This window comes from Microcebus murinus, chromosome 2, assembly GCF_040939455.1.
Source record: "Microcebus murinus isolate Inina chromosome 2, M.murinus_Inina_mat1.0, whole genome shotgun sequence".
In the NCBI taxonomy this organism is placed as follows: Eukaryota; Metazoa; Chordata; class Mammalia; order Primates; family Cheirogaleidae; genus Microcebus; species Microcebus murinus.
Genome location: NC_134105.1, coordinates 29,295,946 through 29,315,131, shown reverse-complemented (window position 1 = coordinate 29,315,131; position 19,186 = coordinate 29,295,946). Strand labels below are relative to the sequence as shown.

The following is a 19,186-nucleotide window of genomic DNA, read 5'->3' as shown; positions in this document are numbered from 1 at the left end:
TCCTATCTTTCCTTCAAGATCCAGATCAAATGATCCTGCCATGATTAGTCCTGGCTGGAGATTACGTCTCCCCTTCCATCTCTAATGGAGAGCTGAGTCCTTCCTTCTTTTCTTCATTCCACAGAGCATTTTTCTTTCAAAGGCAGTACAGTGAGTGCAGTGGTGAAGAGCAACGACTATGGACCCACCAATGTGCCATCTCTGTGACCTTGGCACCTTACCCAGTTTCTCAGTGCCTCAGTGTTCTTACCTTTGTGGTGGGGAGAAGTGTACATAGTGTTGTTACGGGTTTTAAATCGGTAAAAGGATGTAAAGCACTCAAGAGTAGCACCCGATACCTAGTAAGTGTTGAACAGATGTTAGCAATTGTTTAGACTGACCGTGGCGATGAGCGCGGAACCCTACTTGACCACGGGTGCCCAGAGCCGGGGCCTGGCCGGGCTCATCTGCCCAGGGATCCATCAGGGAAGCGGAGGATGCAGAGGATGCGGTCCGCCCCGCCCGCGCCTCCCCCCCCCCAGGCGCTGGGAGCGCTGTTCCCAGAGTCGCGCGCCCGCGATCATGTGACACGGCCAAGATGGCGGCGCCCGGCTCCCTGTGGCTCTTGGCCGTCGCTCTCCTGCCCTGGTCCTGCGCTGCCCTGGCGCTGGGGCGTCTCGACGCGCCCGCGCCATTGCCGCTGGTGATCTGGCATGGGATGGGTGAGTCAGTGGGATGAGGGCCAAAGGGGCTTGGCGACTCTTCTCCCAGGCCGGGTTCGCGTCTGCAAAATCCCAGTGTGGAGGGCGAGGACCGTGGTCCTACAGCACCCAGCTGGCTCTACGTTTTAGGATTTGCGGGGCTACTCTGCATTGGAAAGGGAAAGGGGAAGGAGCCTTCTTTTGGTGAGCTCTCAGAGAGAGCTGTGCACTGCGTTGGGTTTTTACATGCCGTCTTCGTTTAATCCTCACAGTAGTGGCATCAGAGTATACAGCACGTAGCACTTGGTCAGGCTAAGTGGGCTGTGGCCATATAACTGGCGCGTCCATGCTTTCATTCTCTTCACACATCAAACAGAGATTTGGTAGACACTTACAGTTCATTTACAGGGTGAGTATCTCTTATCCGAAATGCTCGGCACCAGAACGTTTTGGATTTTATAAAATTTTGGAGTATTTGCATATACATAATGAGATATCTTGGGGATAGGACCCCAAGTCTAAATATGAAATTCATTTATGTTTCATATACACCTACCTTATATGTTAGGGACCGGCTTCCTGCACCCCGCCAGGCAGACGAACAAAGACACCAAGGATGCAATCACTCAAGAGGAGCTTTATTTTCTGGCTAGCCAGGGTCCAGGCCCTAGAGTGCCAGCGCAGTGGCCGCTCTTACAGGCAAGGACCCCGACCTGAATTGCGGGGTGCCTTTTATCCCCCCCCCCCAAAAGGCCCTAGCAAGGCACAAACTAATTACGCGCTGGCCATGAGCTGACCTTTGAAGTGATTAATTTTCTTTGAATTCTGCGCGATCGCTGTGCATCCCACCTCCCTTTTGCCTTTCTTCCCAACCCAAGAGATAACTGGAGGTATGAGTATAAACAGATGTGTGCTGTTCGCTAATTGCCTCACCCTACTTCACACGAAGGGGGGGAAATACCTTTCTTGTTGTGCCACTGAGACGCCGCCGAAGGGCCATCGAGGCGCCCCCACATATACACATAGCCTGAAGGTAGATTGATATAATATTTTAAATAATTTTATGCATTCCATCACATGAGGTCAGGTGTGGAATTTTCCACTTGTGGCGGCATGTTGGTGTTCAGAAATTTTTGGAATTTGGAGTATTTTAAATTTCAGATTAGGATGCTTACATAGTTTAACACATAGTTACTGAGCACCTACTAGGTGTTGAGGATACAGCAGTAACTAAACACTCTAAATTCATTGCTCTTTTGTAACTTACTCTCCAGTGGGAGAGACAGACTATAAAGAAATAAATAAGTAAAGCATAGTATGTCAAATAGTGATACGTGCAAATGAGAAAAATAAAGCTGAAAGAAGGATAAAGAGTGGAGGTGGGGGCTTGCACTTTTTTTTTTTTTTTTTTTTGAGACAGAGTCTCACTTTGTTGCCCAGGCTAGAGTGAGTGCTGTGGTGTCAGTCTAGCTCACAGCAACCACAAACTCCTGGGCTCAAGTGATCCTCCTGCCTCAGCCTCCTGAGTAGCTGGGACTACAGGCATGTGCCACCATGCCCGGCTAATTTTTTATATATATATTAGTTGGCCAATTAGTTTCTTTCTATTTATAGTAGAGATAGGGTGTCGCTCTTGCTCAGGCTGGTTTCGAACTCTTGACTTTGAGCAATCCGCAGGCCTCAGCCTCCCAGAGTGCCAGGATTACAGGCATCAGCCACTGTGCCCGGCCGGGCTTGCACTTTTATAGAGCAAAGTCAGGAAAGAACTGAGAAAGTGATATCTGTGCAAAAACCTGAAGTGGATGAGGGAAGTTGCCATTTGGATATCTGGTAGTGAGAACAGCAGATGTGAAGGCCCTGAGGCAGACATATGTCTGGTGTGTTCAGGGAACAACATTTAGATCAGCGTGGCTGGAACTAAGGGAAGAAATTATGAGTTAGAGGGCAGGAGAGGTTGATGCAAATATTGTTGGCCCTACTAAGACTAATGCAGGGACTTTGGCTAGAGTGAGATGGGAAACTTTTTGAACAGATGAGTAACATGAACTGACTTACGTTTTAAAAGGATCACTTTAAGGCCGGGCGAGGTGGCTCACGCATGTAATCCTAGCACTGTAAGAGGCTGAGGTGAATGGATTGTTGGAGCTCAGGAGTTTGAGACCAGCCTGAGCAAAAGTGAGACCCCATCTCTACTAAAAATAGAAAGAAATTAATTGGCCAACTAAAAATATATAGAAAAAATTAGCCAGGCATGGTGGCGCATGCCTGTAGTCCCAGCTACTCGGGAGGCTGAGGCAGTAGGATCACTTAAGCCCAGAAATTTGAGGTTGCTGTGAGCTAGGCTGACGACACAGCACTCTAGCCCAGGGAACAGAGTGAGAATCTGTCTCAAAAAAATAAAATAAAAGGATCACTTTATTATTTTTTTTATTTTTTGAGACAGAGTCTTGCTTTGTTGCCCAGGCTAGAGTGAGTGTGCCATGGTGTCGGCCCAGCTCACAGCAACCTCAAACTCCTGGGCTCAAGCAATCCTGCTGCCTCAGCCTCCCAAGTAGCTGGGACTACAGGCATGCACCACCGTACCCGGCTAATTTTTTTCTATATAAGTTGGCCAATTAATTTCTTTCTATTTTTAGTAGAGACGGGGGTCTCACTCTTGCTCAAGCTGGTATTGAACTCCTGACCTCGAGCAATCCGCCTGCCTCGGCCTCCCAGAGTGCTAGGATAACAGGCGTGAGCCACCGCACCCAGCCAAAAGGATCACTTTAGTTGCTGTGTTGAGAATGTCTGGTCATGGATAGTTGCAGGGAGACAAGTTAGGAAGCTATTGCAATAGTTTAAAGAAATGATGGTGACTTCGAACTGTATAGTAACAGTAGAGGTGTTGAGAAGTGGTCAAAGCTTGGATATATTTTGAAGGTGTAACCTTTGAGATTTGCTAACAGATCTGATGTGGGGTGAGAGAGAAAGAAAGGAGCCAAAGGTGACTCCACAGGTTTTGGCCTGGACAACTGGAAGGCTGAAGTTGTCATTTTACCAAGGTAGGGAACTTGTAGGAACTTGCAAGCAGACTTAGAGTGGAAGGAAGATCCAAAGTTTGCTTTTGGACAGAGAGCAGTGGCTCATGCCTGTAATCCTAGCACTTTGGGAGGCTGAGGCAGGAGGATAATCTGAGACCAGGAGTTCGAGACTGGCTTGAGCAATATAGTAAGACCCCCATCTCTACAAAAAATAGAAAAATTTGCCGCTGAGTATGGTGGTGTGCACCTGTAGACCTAGCTACTTGGGAGGCTGAGGCAGGAGGATCACTTGAGCCTAGGAGTTTGATGTTGCATTGAGCTATGAAGATGCCACTGCACTCCAGCCTGAGCAAATGAGACCCTGTTTCAAAAAAAAAAAAAGAGTTGGATGGGCGCGGTGGCTCACGCCTGTAATCCTAATACTCTGGGAGGCTGAGGCGGTAGATGGTTTGAGGTCAGGAGTTCGAAACCAGCCTGAGCAAGAGTGAGACCTCCGTCTCTGCTATAAATAGAAACAAATTAATTGGCCAACTAATATATATAGAAAAAATTACCTGGGCATGGTGGCACATGCCCGTAGTCCCAGCTACTCGGGAGGCTGAGGCAGCAGGATTGCTTGAGCCCAGGAGTTTGAGGTTGCTGTGAGCTAGGCTGACGCCATGGCACTCACTCTAGCCTGGGCAACAAAGTGAGACTCTGTCTCAAAAAAAAAAAGAAAGAAAAAAAAGAGTTTGTCTTTGGATTTAATACATTTGAGATCCTTGCTAGACATCCAGGAGATATTGTAGAGGCACTTGGAGCATGGAGTCTAGCACAGAGATACAGGCTGGAGGTTTAAATTGGGAGCCTCTGGCATATGGCTAGTATTTAAAGTCTTGAAACTGGGTGAGATCACCTAGGGAATGAGTACACAGAGGACTGAGCCCTGAGGCACTCCAACATTTGGAGATAGAGAAAATGAAGAGGAATTAGCAAAGGTGAGGAGTACAGAACAACCTGTAAGGTGAAGGGACAACAGGTGAGTGCAGTGTCCTTGAAGCCAAGTGAGGAAAATGTTTCAAGAGGAACAGAATGATCACCTGTATCAAATCTTATTGATGGGTTAAGGAACCTAAGGGCTGACAATTGATTGTTGCATTTAGCAATAAGAAGATCATTATGTTGACAAAAGTCTTGGGGGAATGGTAAGAGTGAGAGCTTTATTGGAATGGGTTAAAGAAAAATATTCGGAGAAGAATTAGAGTCAGCAAATACAGACAACTCTTTCGAGGCTCTGTGCCAAGCCCCTGGGACTATGGTACAACAGCGGGTAAAAGAAGACTTCGGGCTCTCCCGGATCTGACAGTCCACAGAGGAGGCGGTTAAAGCAGTTACAGTTCAGTGTTAATGTTGTTATGAGAGAAATAGAAGAATACAAGATTCTTCCAGGGGTGAGGAACCTGCGGCCTTAAGGTGAAATGTGGCCTTCTAGGTCCTTAAGTGATGCCTTTTGACTGAATCCAAATTTTACAGAGCAAATCCTTTTATTAAAAGGGGTGCAGCAGAGAAAGATGAAGCTTTTTTTGCCTCCTTTGATGCTTAAAAAAGAACATTCTTGAAATCAGAAGGCTGCAGTTTCCCCACCCCTGCATGGCTTTTCTTTCTTTAAAAACTAGTTCTTTCTCTCAGGTTGAAAATGGGATGATTTTTTTTTCTTTTTTTTTTTTTTTTGAGACAGTCTCTCACTTTGTTGCCCAGGCTACAGTGAGTTCTGTGGCATCAGCCTCACTCACAGCAACCTCAATCTCCTGGGCTCAAGTGATCCTACTGCCTCAGCCTCCCGAGTAGCTGGGACTACAGGCATATGCCACCATGCCCGGCTAATTTTTTTTTTTTTGTGTGTATATATATATATATATATATATATATATTAGTTGGTCGATTAATTTCTTTCTGTTTTTTGTAGAGACAGGTCTCGCTCAGGCTGGTTTCGAATTCCTGACCTTGAGCAATCCGCCCGCCTGGGCCTCCCAGCGCTAGGATTACAGGTGTGAGCCACCACGCCCGGCAGGAAATGGGATGATTAAGTTCAAATGGTTAGTGGGGTGTGGTGGTGCACACCTGTAGTCCCAGCTACTCCGCTAAGGCTAAGGCTGGAGAAGCGCTTGAGCCCAGGAGTTCAGGTGCCTACTGCACTCTAGCCAGGGTGACAGAGAGAGACCTTGTCTCAGGGCAAAAAAAAAAAAAAAAGTTAAAGAGAAAGAAAAGTTCAAAATGGGAAATTACCTCAGTCTGCTTCTCCTACTCAGTGGCCAGTTTGCTTCTAGTTCCTAGTTCTGGTTCCTTAAAATAGGAAAAGGAACAAGTCTGGGACTAGGATGAGGCAAGGAGGTGCCTGGAGTGCAAATTTAAGGAGGCACTCTCACATTTGCTTAAGTTCAAGGTCAGCACTTGCACTAACCTGGAAATGAGTGCCTCCTTAAATTTTGTGTCCTGGGCGCTTTGCTTGCTTCTCCCTAACCTAGCCCAGATTAGAGAAATCTAATCTGTTTACCCCAAATATCTATGATAAGGAAGGGGAATATACACTTCTGCTTATTTTTCAGTTGTAAATTTGGTGTCCCAATTATATTGTATGGGCTTTTTTTTTTTTTTTTTTTTTTTTTTTTTTTTTTTGAGACAGAGTCTCGCTTTGTTGCCCAGGCTAGAGTGAGTGCCCTGGCGTCAGCCTAGCTCACAGCAACCTCAAACTCCTGGGCTCCAGCGATCCTTCTGCCTCAGCCTCCCTGGTAGCTGGGACTACAGGCATGTGCCACCATGCCCGGCTAATTTTTTTTTTTTTTTTTTTTTTTGAGACAGAGTCTCGCTTTGTTGCCCAGGCTAGAGTGAGTGCCATGGCATCAGCCTAGCTCACAGCAACCTCAAACTCCTGGGCTCAAGCGATCCTCCTGCCTCAGCCTCCCGAGTAGCTGGGACTACAGGCATGCGCCACCATGCCCGGCTAATTTTTTTTTTCTATATATATTAGTTGGCCAATTAATTTTTCTATTTATAGTAGAGACGGGGTCTCGCTCTTGCTCAGGTTGGTTTCGAACTCCTGAACTCAAACGATCCGCCCGGCTCGGCCTCCCAGAGAGCTAGGATTACAGGCGTGAGCCACCGCGCCCGGCCTAATTTTTTTTTTATATATATATCAGTTGGCCAATTGATTTCTTTCTATTATAGTAGAGACGGGGTCTCGCTCTTGCTCAGGCTGGTTTTGAACTCCTGACCTTGAGCAATCCGCCCGCCTCGGCCTCCCAAGAGCTAGGATTACAGGCGTGAGCCACAGCGCCCGGCCTTGTATGGGCTTTTGAAACTTGTTATTTCTCTATGAGGAAGGTAAGCAAAAAATGTTCTTTTTTCTTTTTTTAATTGAGGTGAAATTCATATAACATAAAGTTAACCTTTTTAAAATGTACATTTCAGTGGCATTTAGTATATTAACAATGTTGTGGAACCAACACTTCTCTCTAGTTTCAAAACTTTTGAACACCTCGGAAAAACACACCCAGAAAAACACACCTGGAAAAACACACTCGTAGCCATTAAGTAATGACTCCTTATTTCCCATCTCCTCGTAATCTCCACCTTATTCTTTGTCTCTCTATAGGTTTGCCTATTCTGCATTTATCATCTAAAAGAAATTATGAGACATTTTGAGCTTGGCTTATTTCATTTAGTGTAATATTTTCATGGTTCATCTAGGTTGTAGCACATGTCAGTACGTTGTTTCTTTTTATAAATGAATAGTATTCTATTGTGTGGCTATACCGCATTTTGTTTATCCATTCATCCATGGATGGACATTTGGATTGTTTCCACCTTTTGGCTATTACACATAATGCTGCTGTTAACATTCATGTATTCTGTGTGGATGTATTTTTTTTTATTTCTCTTGGGTATATACTTAGGACTTGAATTGCTGGCTCATATAGTAATTGTATGTTGAACTTTTTGAGGAACCACCAAACTTTTTCACAGTATCTGGGCATTACATTCCCACCAGCAATGTACAAGGGCTCCGATTTCTCCACATCCTTACTGATCCTTGTTATTTTCCATTTCAAAAAAAATATTATTAGAGTCATCCTAGTGGGTGTTAAATGGTATCTCATTGTGGTTTTGATTTGCATTTCCCTGATGACTAATGATATGGAACATTGTTTCACATGCTTGTTAGCCATTTGTATATCTTTGGAGAAATATCTGTTTGAGTCTTTTTCTCATTTTTAAATTAGGTTGTGTGTCTTTTTGTTGAGTTGTAAATGTTCTTTTTGGGTTTTTTTTTTTTTTTTTTTTTTTTTTTTTGAGATAGTCTTACTCTGTTGCCCAGTGCTGTGGCGTCAGCCTAGCTCACAGCAACCTCAAACTCCTGGGCTCAGGCGATCCTTCTTCCTCAGCCTCCCGAGTAGCTGGTACTACAGGCATGCGCCACCATGCCTGGCTAATTTTTTCTATATATTTTTAGTTGGCCAATTAATTTCTTTCTATTTTTAGTAGAGATGGGGTCTCACTTTTGCTCAGGCTGGTTTTGAACTCCTGACCTTGAGCGATCCACTTGCCTCGACTTCCCAGAGTGCTAGGATTACAGGCTTGAACCACCATACCCAGCCTGCAAAAGTCTTAAAAAGATAAATAATGTTGTTTTGATTCCTGAGTTTCCATCATTGTTTTTGTTGGCTAGGAGACAGCTGTTGTAATCCCTTAAGCATGGGTGCTATTAAAAAAATGGTTGAGAAGAAAGTACCTGGAATTTACGTCTTATCGTTAGAGATTGGGAAGACCATGATAGAGGTAAGGCCTTTCACAGTTCTGTTCCTTTGAAGGTTTTCTGACTAATTTCATAAAACATACTGTTAAAATGCTTTACCTTGTATTTTAGCAGCAAACTGTACAATGATATTTTCACTCTTGTGTGGCTTATTGGGAGGATACCAACCTAAATGAGTTAAGTTCTTGCAGAAGATGGGTGGTTTGCAGTCCCATCCTTTCATTTCTCTGTGGCTCCTTTTTTAGGATGTGGAGAACAGCTTCTTCTTGAATGTCAATTCCCAAGTAACAACGGTCTGTCAGATTCTTGCTAAGGATCCACAATTGCAGCAAGGCTACAATGCTATGGGATTCTCCCAGGGAGGCCAGTTTCTGTAAGTCCCTTTTTTTTTTTTTTTTTTGTAAGTCCCTTTTTATTATGTCTTATCATTTATATGGAATTGATTCTTTTTTCTTTTATTGACATAAATCCACCCCTCCAGTTCTTTTGGGATTCTCACCTATCTTGGATTGGAAGTTTGCTAAAGTGTTCCCATGTTAGAGGCTTTATGGAACTTAATTTATTTTCTATGAAAATTTAAATATTAATGTTTGGCCATATTAGAGGAAAATCCTGAAACTCTATGGCTTTGAGGAACCCCAGAGGATTAGTACCGTGTTTCCCCAAAAATAAGACCTACCCATAAAATAAGCCCTAGCAGGATTTCTAAGCATTTTCACAATATAAGCCCTACCCCGAAAATAAGACCTAGTGATGGCCGTGGCTACACAGCGTATCTGCACAACCCATGCATTTCGTCACAGAGCGGTAAAGAAGACAAGCAGCCCTTCTCATCTGCCCCATGAGAGCTCTATTGCTCGACATGAGAGATTGGGGCCAATGGTTCTAAAGGAAATAGAGTCACAAGAAATTCAGGATGGAATTCGGGGTTTGGAGAGTTATGACGATTTTCCAGAAGTAGACGACTTAACTATATTTGAATCAATGTAGATTGTTGTACTGTACTTAAAAAAAAATAACACATCCCCTGGAAATAAGCCCTAGGGTGTCTTCTTGAGGAAAAACAAATATAAGACCCTGTCTTATTTTTGGGGAAACACGGTAGCTTAACTTGTGATGCTGATTGTGGATGATACGTTTCCATGTGGCCGTTGGAGCTGATAACCCTATGTATTCTGCAGGAGGGCAGTGGCTCAGCGATGCCCATCACCTCCCATGATCAATCTGATCTCCGTTGGGGGACAACACCAAGGTAACTTTGACCTCTTCATCTCCTTTTTCTCTATTCTAACACACAAAATTACTTGATTTTTAAAAATCTAGCAGCTTTCTTTGTATAAGATATCAGCCATCCTTGCAAGATCTTGTTTCTCTAGCTTATAACAAACTAGCCAACGCTGATGAAGACCTAGGAAGAGACTTAGGATTCCAGAAGCCTGGAACGCAGTGAATCATTAGGTTGCCATGTACTCCTCTCCAGTTTAATTGATGTGATTTCATGGAGGTGAGATGGTTACACCCACATGGCAGGTGGTGGCTGAGGAGTTAGGAAAACCTAATGACCTTTCCTGTTTTCTGACATTGGTTATATCCTGTTGAATTTAGGCTTAGGCAAAAAATAGTGTGTAAGCTCTTTTGTCTATAAATTTAACATTAGAGATTAAACCCTTTGAGAAACAGCAGGTTTTCTATTTAGACAGAATTACATATTTTGGGGGAAGGATAAATCTTTGGAATAGAATTTTATCTCTATTGTGATGGATATAGCTATTAGCCAGTGTAATGTAGGAGCAGAAGAATTTCCTTTGTAATCAGAAAACTTAGATTCACCAATTAACTGTTTCTCGTGAGCAAGTAATTTGGTGTCCTGGGTCCCTTGCACAGATAGAGGAAACTAAAATATGGCCCTGCCTATCCTGTGGAAATTTTTCAGAGGATGAAATGAAATTATAGGCAGGAAAATACTTTTATTTATTTATTTATTTATTTTTGAGACAGAGTCTCACTTTGTTGTCCACACTAGAGTGAGTGCCATGGCGCCAGCCTAGCTCACAGCAACCTCAAACTCCTGGGCTCAAGCAATCCTGCTGCCTCAGCCTCCCGAGTAGCTAGGACTACAGGCATGCACCACCATGCCCAGCTAATTTTTTCTATATATATATTAGTTGGCCAATTAATTTCTTTCTACTTTATAGTAGAGATGGGGTCTCGCTCTTGTTCAGGCTGGTTTCGAACTCCTGACCTCGAGCAATCCGCCCTCCTTGGTCTCCTAGAGTGCTAGGATTACAGGCGTGAGCCACCACGCCCGGCCAGGAAAATACTTTTAAAAAGTACAAGTGTTATACAAACACAAGTTGGTATAAACAGCTTTATTATTCATTCATTCTGTAAATATTTATTGAAAACCTACTATGTGCCAGGAACAAGACATACAAGGTCCCTGCCTTCATGAAACTTCCATTTGGTGGTGAAAGAATTGACATGAAACAAGTAAACAAAAAACTAAATACAGATAGTCGTAACTATGATAAAGAAAAAAAATTCCAGATGCAATGGCACGTGTCTGTAGTTCCAGCTACTCAGTTGGCTGAGCCAGGAGGTTCACTTGAGGCCAGGCGTTCAGGCTGTAGTGAGCTATGATTACACCTGTGAATAGCCACTGCACTCCAGCCTGGGCAACGTAGCAAGACTCAGACTCTTAAAAACAAAAATAAAAAATTAATCAGGATATTGTTTGAGGGACAGACTAGTGGTTGTAGTGGTTAAAGGTGTGGGCTCTGGAGCCAGACTGCCTGTGTTCGAATCCTGGCTCCATCCCTTATTGTTTAACCTCGGACAAGGTATTTAACCTTCCTGTTTTAAAGTTTTCTATCAGGCATACAGGTCAAGTAATAATATCTACTCCACAGGGTGGTTGTGAGGATTAAATTAATTATTGCCAGTGTATGCTTAGAACTGTGCCTGGGACTCAGAATAGTATTACTGATGAGGATGCAGAGGATGAAGTATAACTGGGAGAGGGGGAGGAAAGGGGTATGGGCACTGTTTGAAAAAGGTAGTAAGATAAGGACTTCCCTCCCCTAAGAGGGTAGAGATGGGAGTGGGTCTAGCCCTGTGGCCCAGTATGCAAAGGTGGAGCCCTGCACCTCCCCAGGGGTGGGCAGGTGCATATGTCCTCAGGCAGAAGAGAGTGTGGGAGCAGCAGGAGGAAGATGGTTGTAGGATTAGTTGAAAAGCTTTATTTTCACGAGAAGTAAATGAATGAGGTCAGGGTTTGGTCCTATTCATTTTGTTTCTCACAGTGCCTTGCACACAGTAGGTATTCAGTACATGGCGATTGCAGGAATGGGTATTTGTCCTCTGCTACAGGCGTGTTTGGACTCCCTCGATGCCCAGGAGAGAGCTCTCACATCTGTGACTTCATCAGAAAAACGCTGAATGCTGGGGCTTATTCCAAAGCTGTTCAAGAACGGTAAGTATGGTTAGCTTAAAAGGATACAGACCATTTCTATATCTGCATGAAAATGTCATGCAGACTTTCAGGTTAACAGTGATTCCAGGAGTAGTTGCTAGTAATATTCAAATGAGATAATTTTTGGTACTATCTGCTCAATTTTATTGTAAACCTAAAACTGCTCTAAAAAGTCTATTAATTAAAAAAAAAAGAAAGAAAACAAGGACATTTTTCTACATAGGAAGAATGTAATTATAACATAATAAATTTCCATCCTTTAAAAAAACAAGCCTTTAGAAAGTACTAAACTCAAGGAATTACTGTTAATATTTAGAGGACAGATTATATTGTCATGAATGAGTCGTCACTCCTACATCAGTGTCCCCAACTACTCAAATGTATTTCATTATTTAAAAATATACAGAATTACTTTTGGAGTGTGTGCTTGTTCAGTTGTTTCCAAATTTAATTATACATCAGAACCATCGGGAAATTCATTGAAAATGGATTCCAGGGCCCTATCCTTAGAAGTTCTGATTCAGTAGGTCTGGAGTATTCTAGGTGATAGCTGGGGTTTGGGATCAACTGATATGGTTATGGTATCTATCCTGTGGGTTTTCAAGTGTATCATTCATGTCAGATAACAACCCTTCATTACGACGCATCCTTGAAGCCATTTCCCAAGGTACAGCCTACTGAATGACTCACATATTGGGACAATCGACAGCTACCTGTGTTTTCACTTCCTACCCATTGGCTATACGTACAGCTACAAAGCTGTTTTGGGTCAATAGTGCCACCTGATGGTCATTATAGAAAACTAAGGTACTCTATATCGCCACCTCCTTTTTTTTACCCTGTGGCAATTCACACCACATCCAGCTTTACCCTTTGCTTGGTTTGCCTAGTAATAATTTGCATATTCTCTGTTCTCATGGATATACACGGTGTGTTAAACTTCATTATTTATTCTTTATTCTCGTAACTCTTGCCCAGATGCCTCAAAAAATCCCATTCTTTTCTTTTTTTGTATTTCTTTGTTCTGTGACCCAAAATACAACCCTTGGCAATCAGAATTATGTCAGTGATCATAAATGAGCAGTCAGTAGGGGGTGAGAAGGGACACATACACTGAGTAAAAGTGGTAGGTTGATATGTTTATCTTCACTTTCTCCTTAAACTTTAATAAAGTAGTGGCAAAAGAATAAAAAGGGATAAGCCCACAAGGGTAAAGGGAACAGGAGAGGCAATAAGAGATGGTAAATGATGTCAACGTGTTTTTGAAAGAGCAGATGAATGAGTGTGAGAATTATTTTAGCAGAGCAGAAAAAGTTGAAACATGTATGTTCGTAGAAGGATACATTGCCAAAAAGGGAATAGGTTCATTTTTTGCAGTTACAGAAAGGCTCAGGAATTAGAGATATAAGGTACTTTGGGACGTACTTTTGGGTGAGGCTGAGAACAAGGCTTTTTGTTAAAAATCTTTAGAAGGAATGATCAGACTTCCCAATTCCCTCACATGCACATCCCAGTGATGACTCTTCCCCACCCTGATAGGAGAAGAAAAGTTTATTCTCTGGGGCAGTTTAACTAGAGAAGCACCAGACCTAGAGATAACACGCATAGGATGGTGGTGAGCTGCCATACTGAAAACACATCCCCTTTTTTCCCTTTCCACTCATAGAAGCTAGGCAGAAGTTTGAGGGAGCCCTATCTGGAAAAAACGGACCAAGAAAAAATACCTATACATTGATGTTTTGGAATCCTTCAGCAAGTTAGGACTCCTCCAGACTTTCATACCTTGAGCTCTAGATAAGCACCCGTGGATAAGCTCTGCTCTCTTGTGAAGAGTTTCCAGACAGCCTTGTAGGACCTAATAGAAGTGTGAGCATTGAGTCAAGTCAGACTCAATGTCTAAGGACAGTATCCAACATGAAAGACAGACCAAAACCAACAAAAAATAAAAAGGAACTTGGGAAAGACAGATGGCAATTCAAAGAGCAGAAGAAAACTTTGTTTTTAAAGGCCTGTAGTTATTATCTTTGGAAAGACGAAAAGAGATTGCTTCCAAGACACTAGAACAGTTCAGATTAAATCAACAATCAGAATAGGGTAGAGTTCTTGGAAATTAAAAAATATGTAACCAAAATAAAAAATTTATTGGAGATAAGGGAATATAAAGTTGAGGAAATCTCTAGAAATTTGAATAAATATTCAAAGAGGTAGAAAAAGGGAAAAGAGATAAAAATTAGAGAAGCAGTTTAAGAAGTCTAGTATCTAACTAACAGAAGTTTTGAAAAGAGAACAGAGGAAAGGGTGTATTGGGATTATCAAGGAAGTAATGTAAGTACATTTCTCAGAACTACAGGACATGAGTTTCCAGATTGAAAGTGCTCACGAAGTAGCCAGGGCAAGGACTGAAAAAAGACCCACACTGAGGTCTGTTGCTGTGAAATCCCAGGATACCAGGGATGGAGAGTAGATCCCAGTGACACTGCACACGCAGGGGCGGAATCCTGTGGCAGTGGACTCCCTCACAGCACCACGACTAGCTGGAAGAAAAGAAAAAGACCTTCCATACCCTCTTGCTAGGGGGTTGCTGAAGAGCCTCAGTTCCACCACTGTCTAGCGGTGTGGCTCTGGGTGTCTCTGACCCTCATTTTCTTCCTTTTTTTTTTTAAGAGGCAGAGTCTTACTCTGTCACCCTGGCAGTGGCATCATCACAGCTCACTGCAACCTTCAACTCCTGGGCTCAAGCAATCCTCTTGCCTCAGCCTCCTGAGCATCTGGGACTACAAGTGAACACCACAACACCTAGCTAATTTTAAAAATTTTTGTGGGGACAGGGTTGTGCTATGTTGCCCAGGCTGGTCTTAAACTCCTGGCCTCGAATGATCTTCCTGCCTCATCCTCCTAAAGTGCTGAGATTACAGGTGTGAGCCACTGTGCCCAGTGAGCCTCCTTTTCACTATCTCTAACATGAACTTAATAGTTGTACTTTTGTGCAGGGCTGTTGTGAGGATTAAACAATTTTGGAAGAAAGCATTTAGTGCAGTGCTCAGTTCATATTAAGTGTAGGCAGGTTTGAGCTGTTTTCATGGCTTTTAAAATATTCAACTTTAGTTTTTTGTTTCCTTCATAAGTATTGTAATGGTTTTGTTTCCTCTTTTAGTTGCATTTATAAAGTATTTCATCAAATATTGTGCTACTGCTATTTTCCAGGCCTTATTAGAGGTTTCCCAGATAGATGAAGAACAAGACAATTGATGTCCCTGCTCTCACAAAGTAGCATACTAGCGGGGAGAGGTGTCTCCGGGTAAATAGTTGTACTGGATAATCTCTAACAGTGATAAAGCCATGACTGAAATGAGCAAGACACAGTGGTTGAGGGTAATGGAGAGGGTTCCTATTTTGCACAGAATGGTTTTGTTATTTTAGTTTTTAAGAGTCAGGGTCTTAGGCCGGGCGCTGTGGCTCACGCCTGTAATCCTAGCTCTTGGGAGGCCGAGGCGGGCGGATTGCTCAAGGTCAGGAGTTCAAAACCAGCCTGAGCAAGAGCGAGACCCCGTCTCTACTATAAATAGAAAGAAATTAATTGGCCAACTGATATATATATAAAAAATTAGCCGGGCATGGTGGCGCATGCCTGTAGTCCCAGCTACTCGGGAGGCTGAGGCAGAAGGATCACTGGAGCCCAGGAGTTTGAGGTTGCTGTGAGCTAGGCTGATGCCACGGCACTCACTCTAGCCTGGACAACAAAGCGAGACTCTGTCTCAAAAAAAAAAAAAAAAAGAGTCAGGGTCTTTCTCTATTGCCTAGGCTGGAGTGCAGTGGCATGATCATAGCTCACTGTAACCTTGAACCTTTGGGCTCAAGTGATCTTCCTGCCTCAGCCTCTTGAGCAGCTGGGACTACAGGTGTGTGCCACCACACCAAGATAATTTTTTTGTTTATTGTAGAGGCAGGGTCTGGCTCTGTTGCCCAGCCTGGTCTCAGAATCCTGGTTTGAAGTGATCCTCCCACCTTGCCCTTCCAAAATGCTCGGATTACAGATGTGAGTCACCGCATCTCGCCCCAGAATGGTTTTTGAAGATGAGGTAGTTAAACTGGGATCTGAAGGATGAGATGAAGGAGCATGGAAGGAGCTAAGGCAAGAGCAGTCAGGCAGAGGGACAGCAGACACAGGCCCTGAGGCTGGGACAAGCTTGGCTTGTTTCTGGGCCAGGGTGACCAGACTTGAGTGACAGATGGGGGCAGGTAGACAGAAAAGTGAGGACTGCCATGATGCAAGGGTGTGTAGGCCACGTAAATAGTTGGGATTTTATTCTAAGCTTCATGGGAGGTTTTAAGCAGGGGAATAACATGGCCCGATTTGTGTGTTTGGAAAATGTTTGCTGCATTGTGGACAGTGGACTGTAAGGGCTGTGGCAGTGGACTAGGTGAAGGGGTGGTGGCTGAGACACTAGCGGGGCCACGGTGAGATGCACAGAAGAGGAATGACTGGAGATGTTTCATAACATTGTAGAGGAACTAGGCTTGTGAGCCAGATACAGCTCACCATTTATAACAGTTTCCATGGGAAAATGCATTTTCAGTTCTCAATAGCTTGTTTACAGATTAACTCTTAGGATACCTTTCTAATTTTGTAGGATGTTTTGCTTTTTCTTTTTAAAATTTCTTTGTATAGGTAACATCTCATTTTGACAGATGGCCAGTAGGAGACTTGAAGAGGCAGGTAGTCCAAGGGAGTGGTTGAAAGGGGGATGTGGGAGCTTAGATGGCATCTTCTTCTGTTATAAGGCTGTTTCATGTACATTGAAAATCTGTTTAGTGTAGCCACATTCAATTATCTTAGCTAAATCTTCTGGACAACTTGCTGCAGCTTCTACATCAGCACTTGCTATTTCACCTTGCACTTTTATGTTATGGAGATGGCTTCATTCCTTAAACCTCATGAACTTCTGTTAGCTTCAAAATTTTCTTTTTCAGCGTCCTTCCCTCTCTCAGCCTTCATAGAATTGAAGAGATTTAGAGCCTTGCTATAGATTAGGCTTTGGTTTAAGGGAATGTTGTGGCTGGTTTGATCTTGTATCCAGACCACTGACATTTTCTCCATATTAGCAATATGGCTGTTTTGCTTTTTTATCATTCATGTATGTGTTCACTGGAGTGAACTTCTCATTTCCTTAAAGAACTTTTCCTTTGTATTCACACCTTGGCTGTTTGGCACAAGAGGAGTAGCTTTTGGCCTTTCTTGGCTTTCAACATGTCTTCCTCACTAAGCTTAATCATTTCTAGCTTTTGCTTTAAAGTGAGAGACTTTGGACTCTTCGTTTCATTTGAACACTAAGCGGCCATTATAGGGTTATTAATTAGCCTAATTTCAGTATCGTCGTGTCTCAGGGAATAGGGAGGCCCAAAGAGAAGGGAGAGAGGCAGGGAATGGCCAATCAGTGGAGTAGTCAGAACATACACATTTGTTGACTAAGTTCTCCATCTTATATGGGTGCAGTTCGTGCACCCCAAAACAATTACAATAGGAACATCAAAGATCACTGGTCACAGATCATTATAACGGATATAATGAAGAAGTTGGAAATATCGCAAGTATTACCAAAATGTGACATAGAGACACAAAATGAGCACATGCTGTTGGAAAAATGGCACCAGTAGGCCAGGCATGGTGACTCATGCCTGTAATCCTAGCACTCTGGGAGGCCGAGGCGGGCGGATTGCTCGAGTTCAGGAGTTCAAAACCAGCCTGAGTAAGACCTCGTCTCTACTAAAAATAGAAAGCAATTAATTGACCAACTAAAAATATATATGCAAAAAAACTAGCTGGGCATGGTGGCGCATGCCTGTAGTCACAGCTACTTGAGAGGCTGAGGTAATAGGATCGCTTGAGCTCAGGAGATTGAGGTTGCTGTGAGCTAGGCCAATGCCACGGCACTCACTCTAGCCTTGGCAACAAAGTGAGACTCTGTCTCAAAAAAAAAAAAAAAAGATGAGGTATGCATGTACTAAGTACCTAGGTCCTAAAGTTAATATTTTATCATATTTGCCTAAGGATTTTCCAAAGAACTGAAAAATTTTAGATAAAATTGAATTCTTTTTTTTTTTTTATAAAAAAAAAGAAGCTCAAGCTATTCTCCTGCCTCAGCCTCCTGAGTAGCTGGGACTACAGGCATATGCCATTGTGCCTGGCTAATTTTTTCTATATATATTAGTTGGCCAATTAATTTCTTTCTATTTATAATAGAGACGGGGTCTCGCTCATGCTCGGGCTGGTTTCGAACTCCTGACCTCAAGCAATCCACCTGCGTCAGCCTCCCAGAGTGCTAGGATTACAGGCATGAGCCACTGCGCCCAGACAAAATTCTTATACATACCTCTACCAGGTCCCATTCTCTGCCCTCCCTCTATAACCACTGTAAAAAAAATTAGGGTATATTCTTTCTATCCATTAAAAAAAATATTGGTATTATACATGTACATATCCATAATCAAAATATGATGTTACTTGGTATATTTAAATTTTTATATAATGAATATCTTATTGTACTTTTCACTCTGCAAATTATTTTTCACTTATTATATTTTTCAGATTTAAATATGTTGTTACACATAACATTTAGTTTATTTCTCTTAACTGCTGATATTCTGTCATATGACTATACCACAGTTTATTGGTTCCCATGTTGCAACATTTTAGCACTTCCAGTTTCTTGTTCTAGCAAACAATTTGCAGTGAACATCCTTAAACAAGAATTTATCTACTAATAGAATCCACATCGTAGGCTCTACCAGTTGTTGAATAATATACTTAACCTCCCTTCCTCCATTTCGTCATCTGTAAAATAAGGCAATAATTATAGGGCAATGATCTACAGTGGGTTGTAGAGAAAGTTAGGTAAGTTAATAGATGTAGAGTGCTTAGAACAGTACCTTGAGAACACTCAGTGTATGTTAGTGCTATTATTAACAGTGGTTATTAGCATGTAATTTTAAACTTGATATTTCTAAAGTGGTTGTACCAGTTTATATTGGCACCAAAAGAGTATGAGAGTTCTTGCTTTCTCCATTCCTACTAACTTTTTTTTTGAGACAGTCTCACTCTGTTGCCCAGGCTAGAGTGAGTGCTGTGGCATCAGCCTAGCTCACAGCAACCTCAAACTCCTAGGCTCAAGCACTCCTGCTGCCTCAGCCTCCCAAGTAGCTGGGACTACAGGCATGTGCCACT

General features: G+C 42.8%; 1 protein-coding gene across 1 annotated transcript in view; it reads left to right on the top strand.

The window, feature by feature from the left end:
- Positions 1 to 548: 548 nt before the first annotated feature.
- PPT1 (palmitoyl-protein thioesterase 1) overlaps positions 549 to 19,186 on the top strand; it is a 30,723-nt gene continuing 12,085 nt past the window's right edge. The window contains exons 1-5 of the mRNA XM_012735761.2: positions 549 to 701; positions 8,406 to 8,515; positions 8,738 to 8,865; positions 9,674 to 9,744; positions 11,862 to 11,964. Coding sequence (XP_012591215.1) covers positions 578 to 701; positions 8,406 to 8,515; positions 8,738 to 8,865; positions 9,674 to 9,744; positions 11,862 to 11,964 — 536 coding nt within the window. The 5' untranslated portion in view covers positions 549 to 577. The remainder of the gene's footprint in view (positions 702 to 8,405; positions 8,516 to 8,737; positions 8,866 to 9,673; positions 9,745 to 11,861; positions 11,965 to 19,186) is intronic.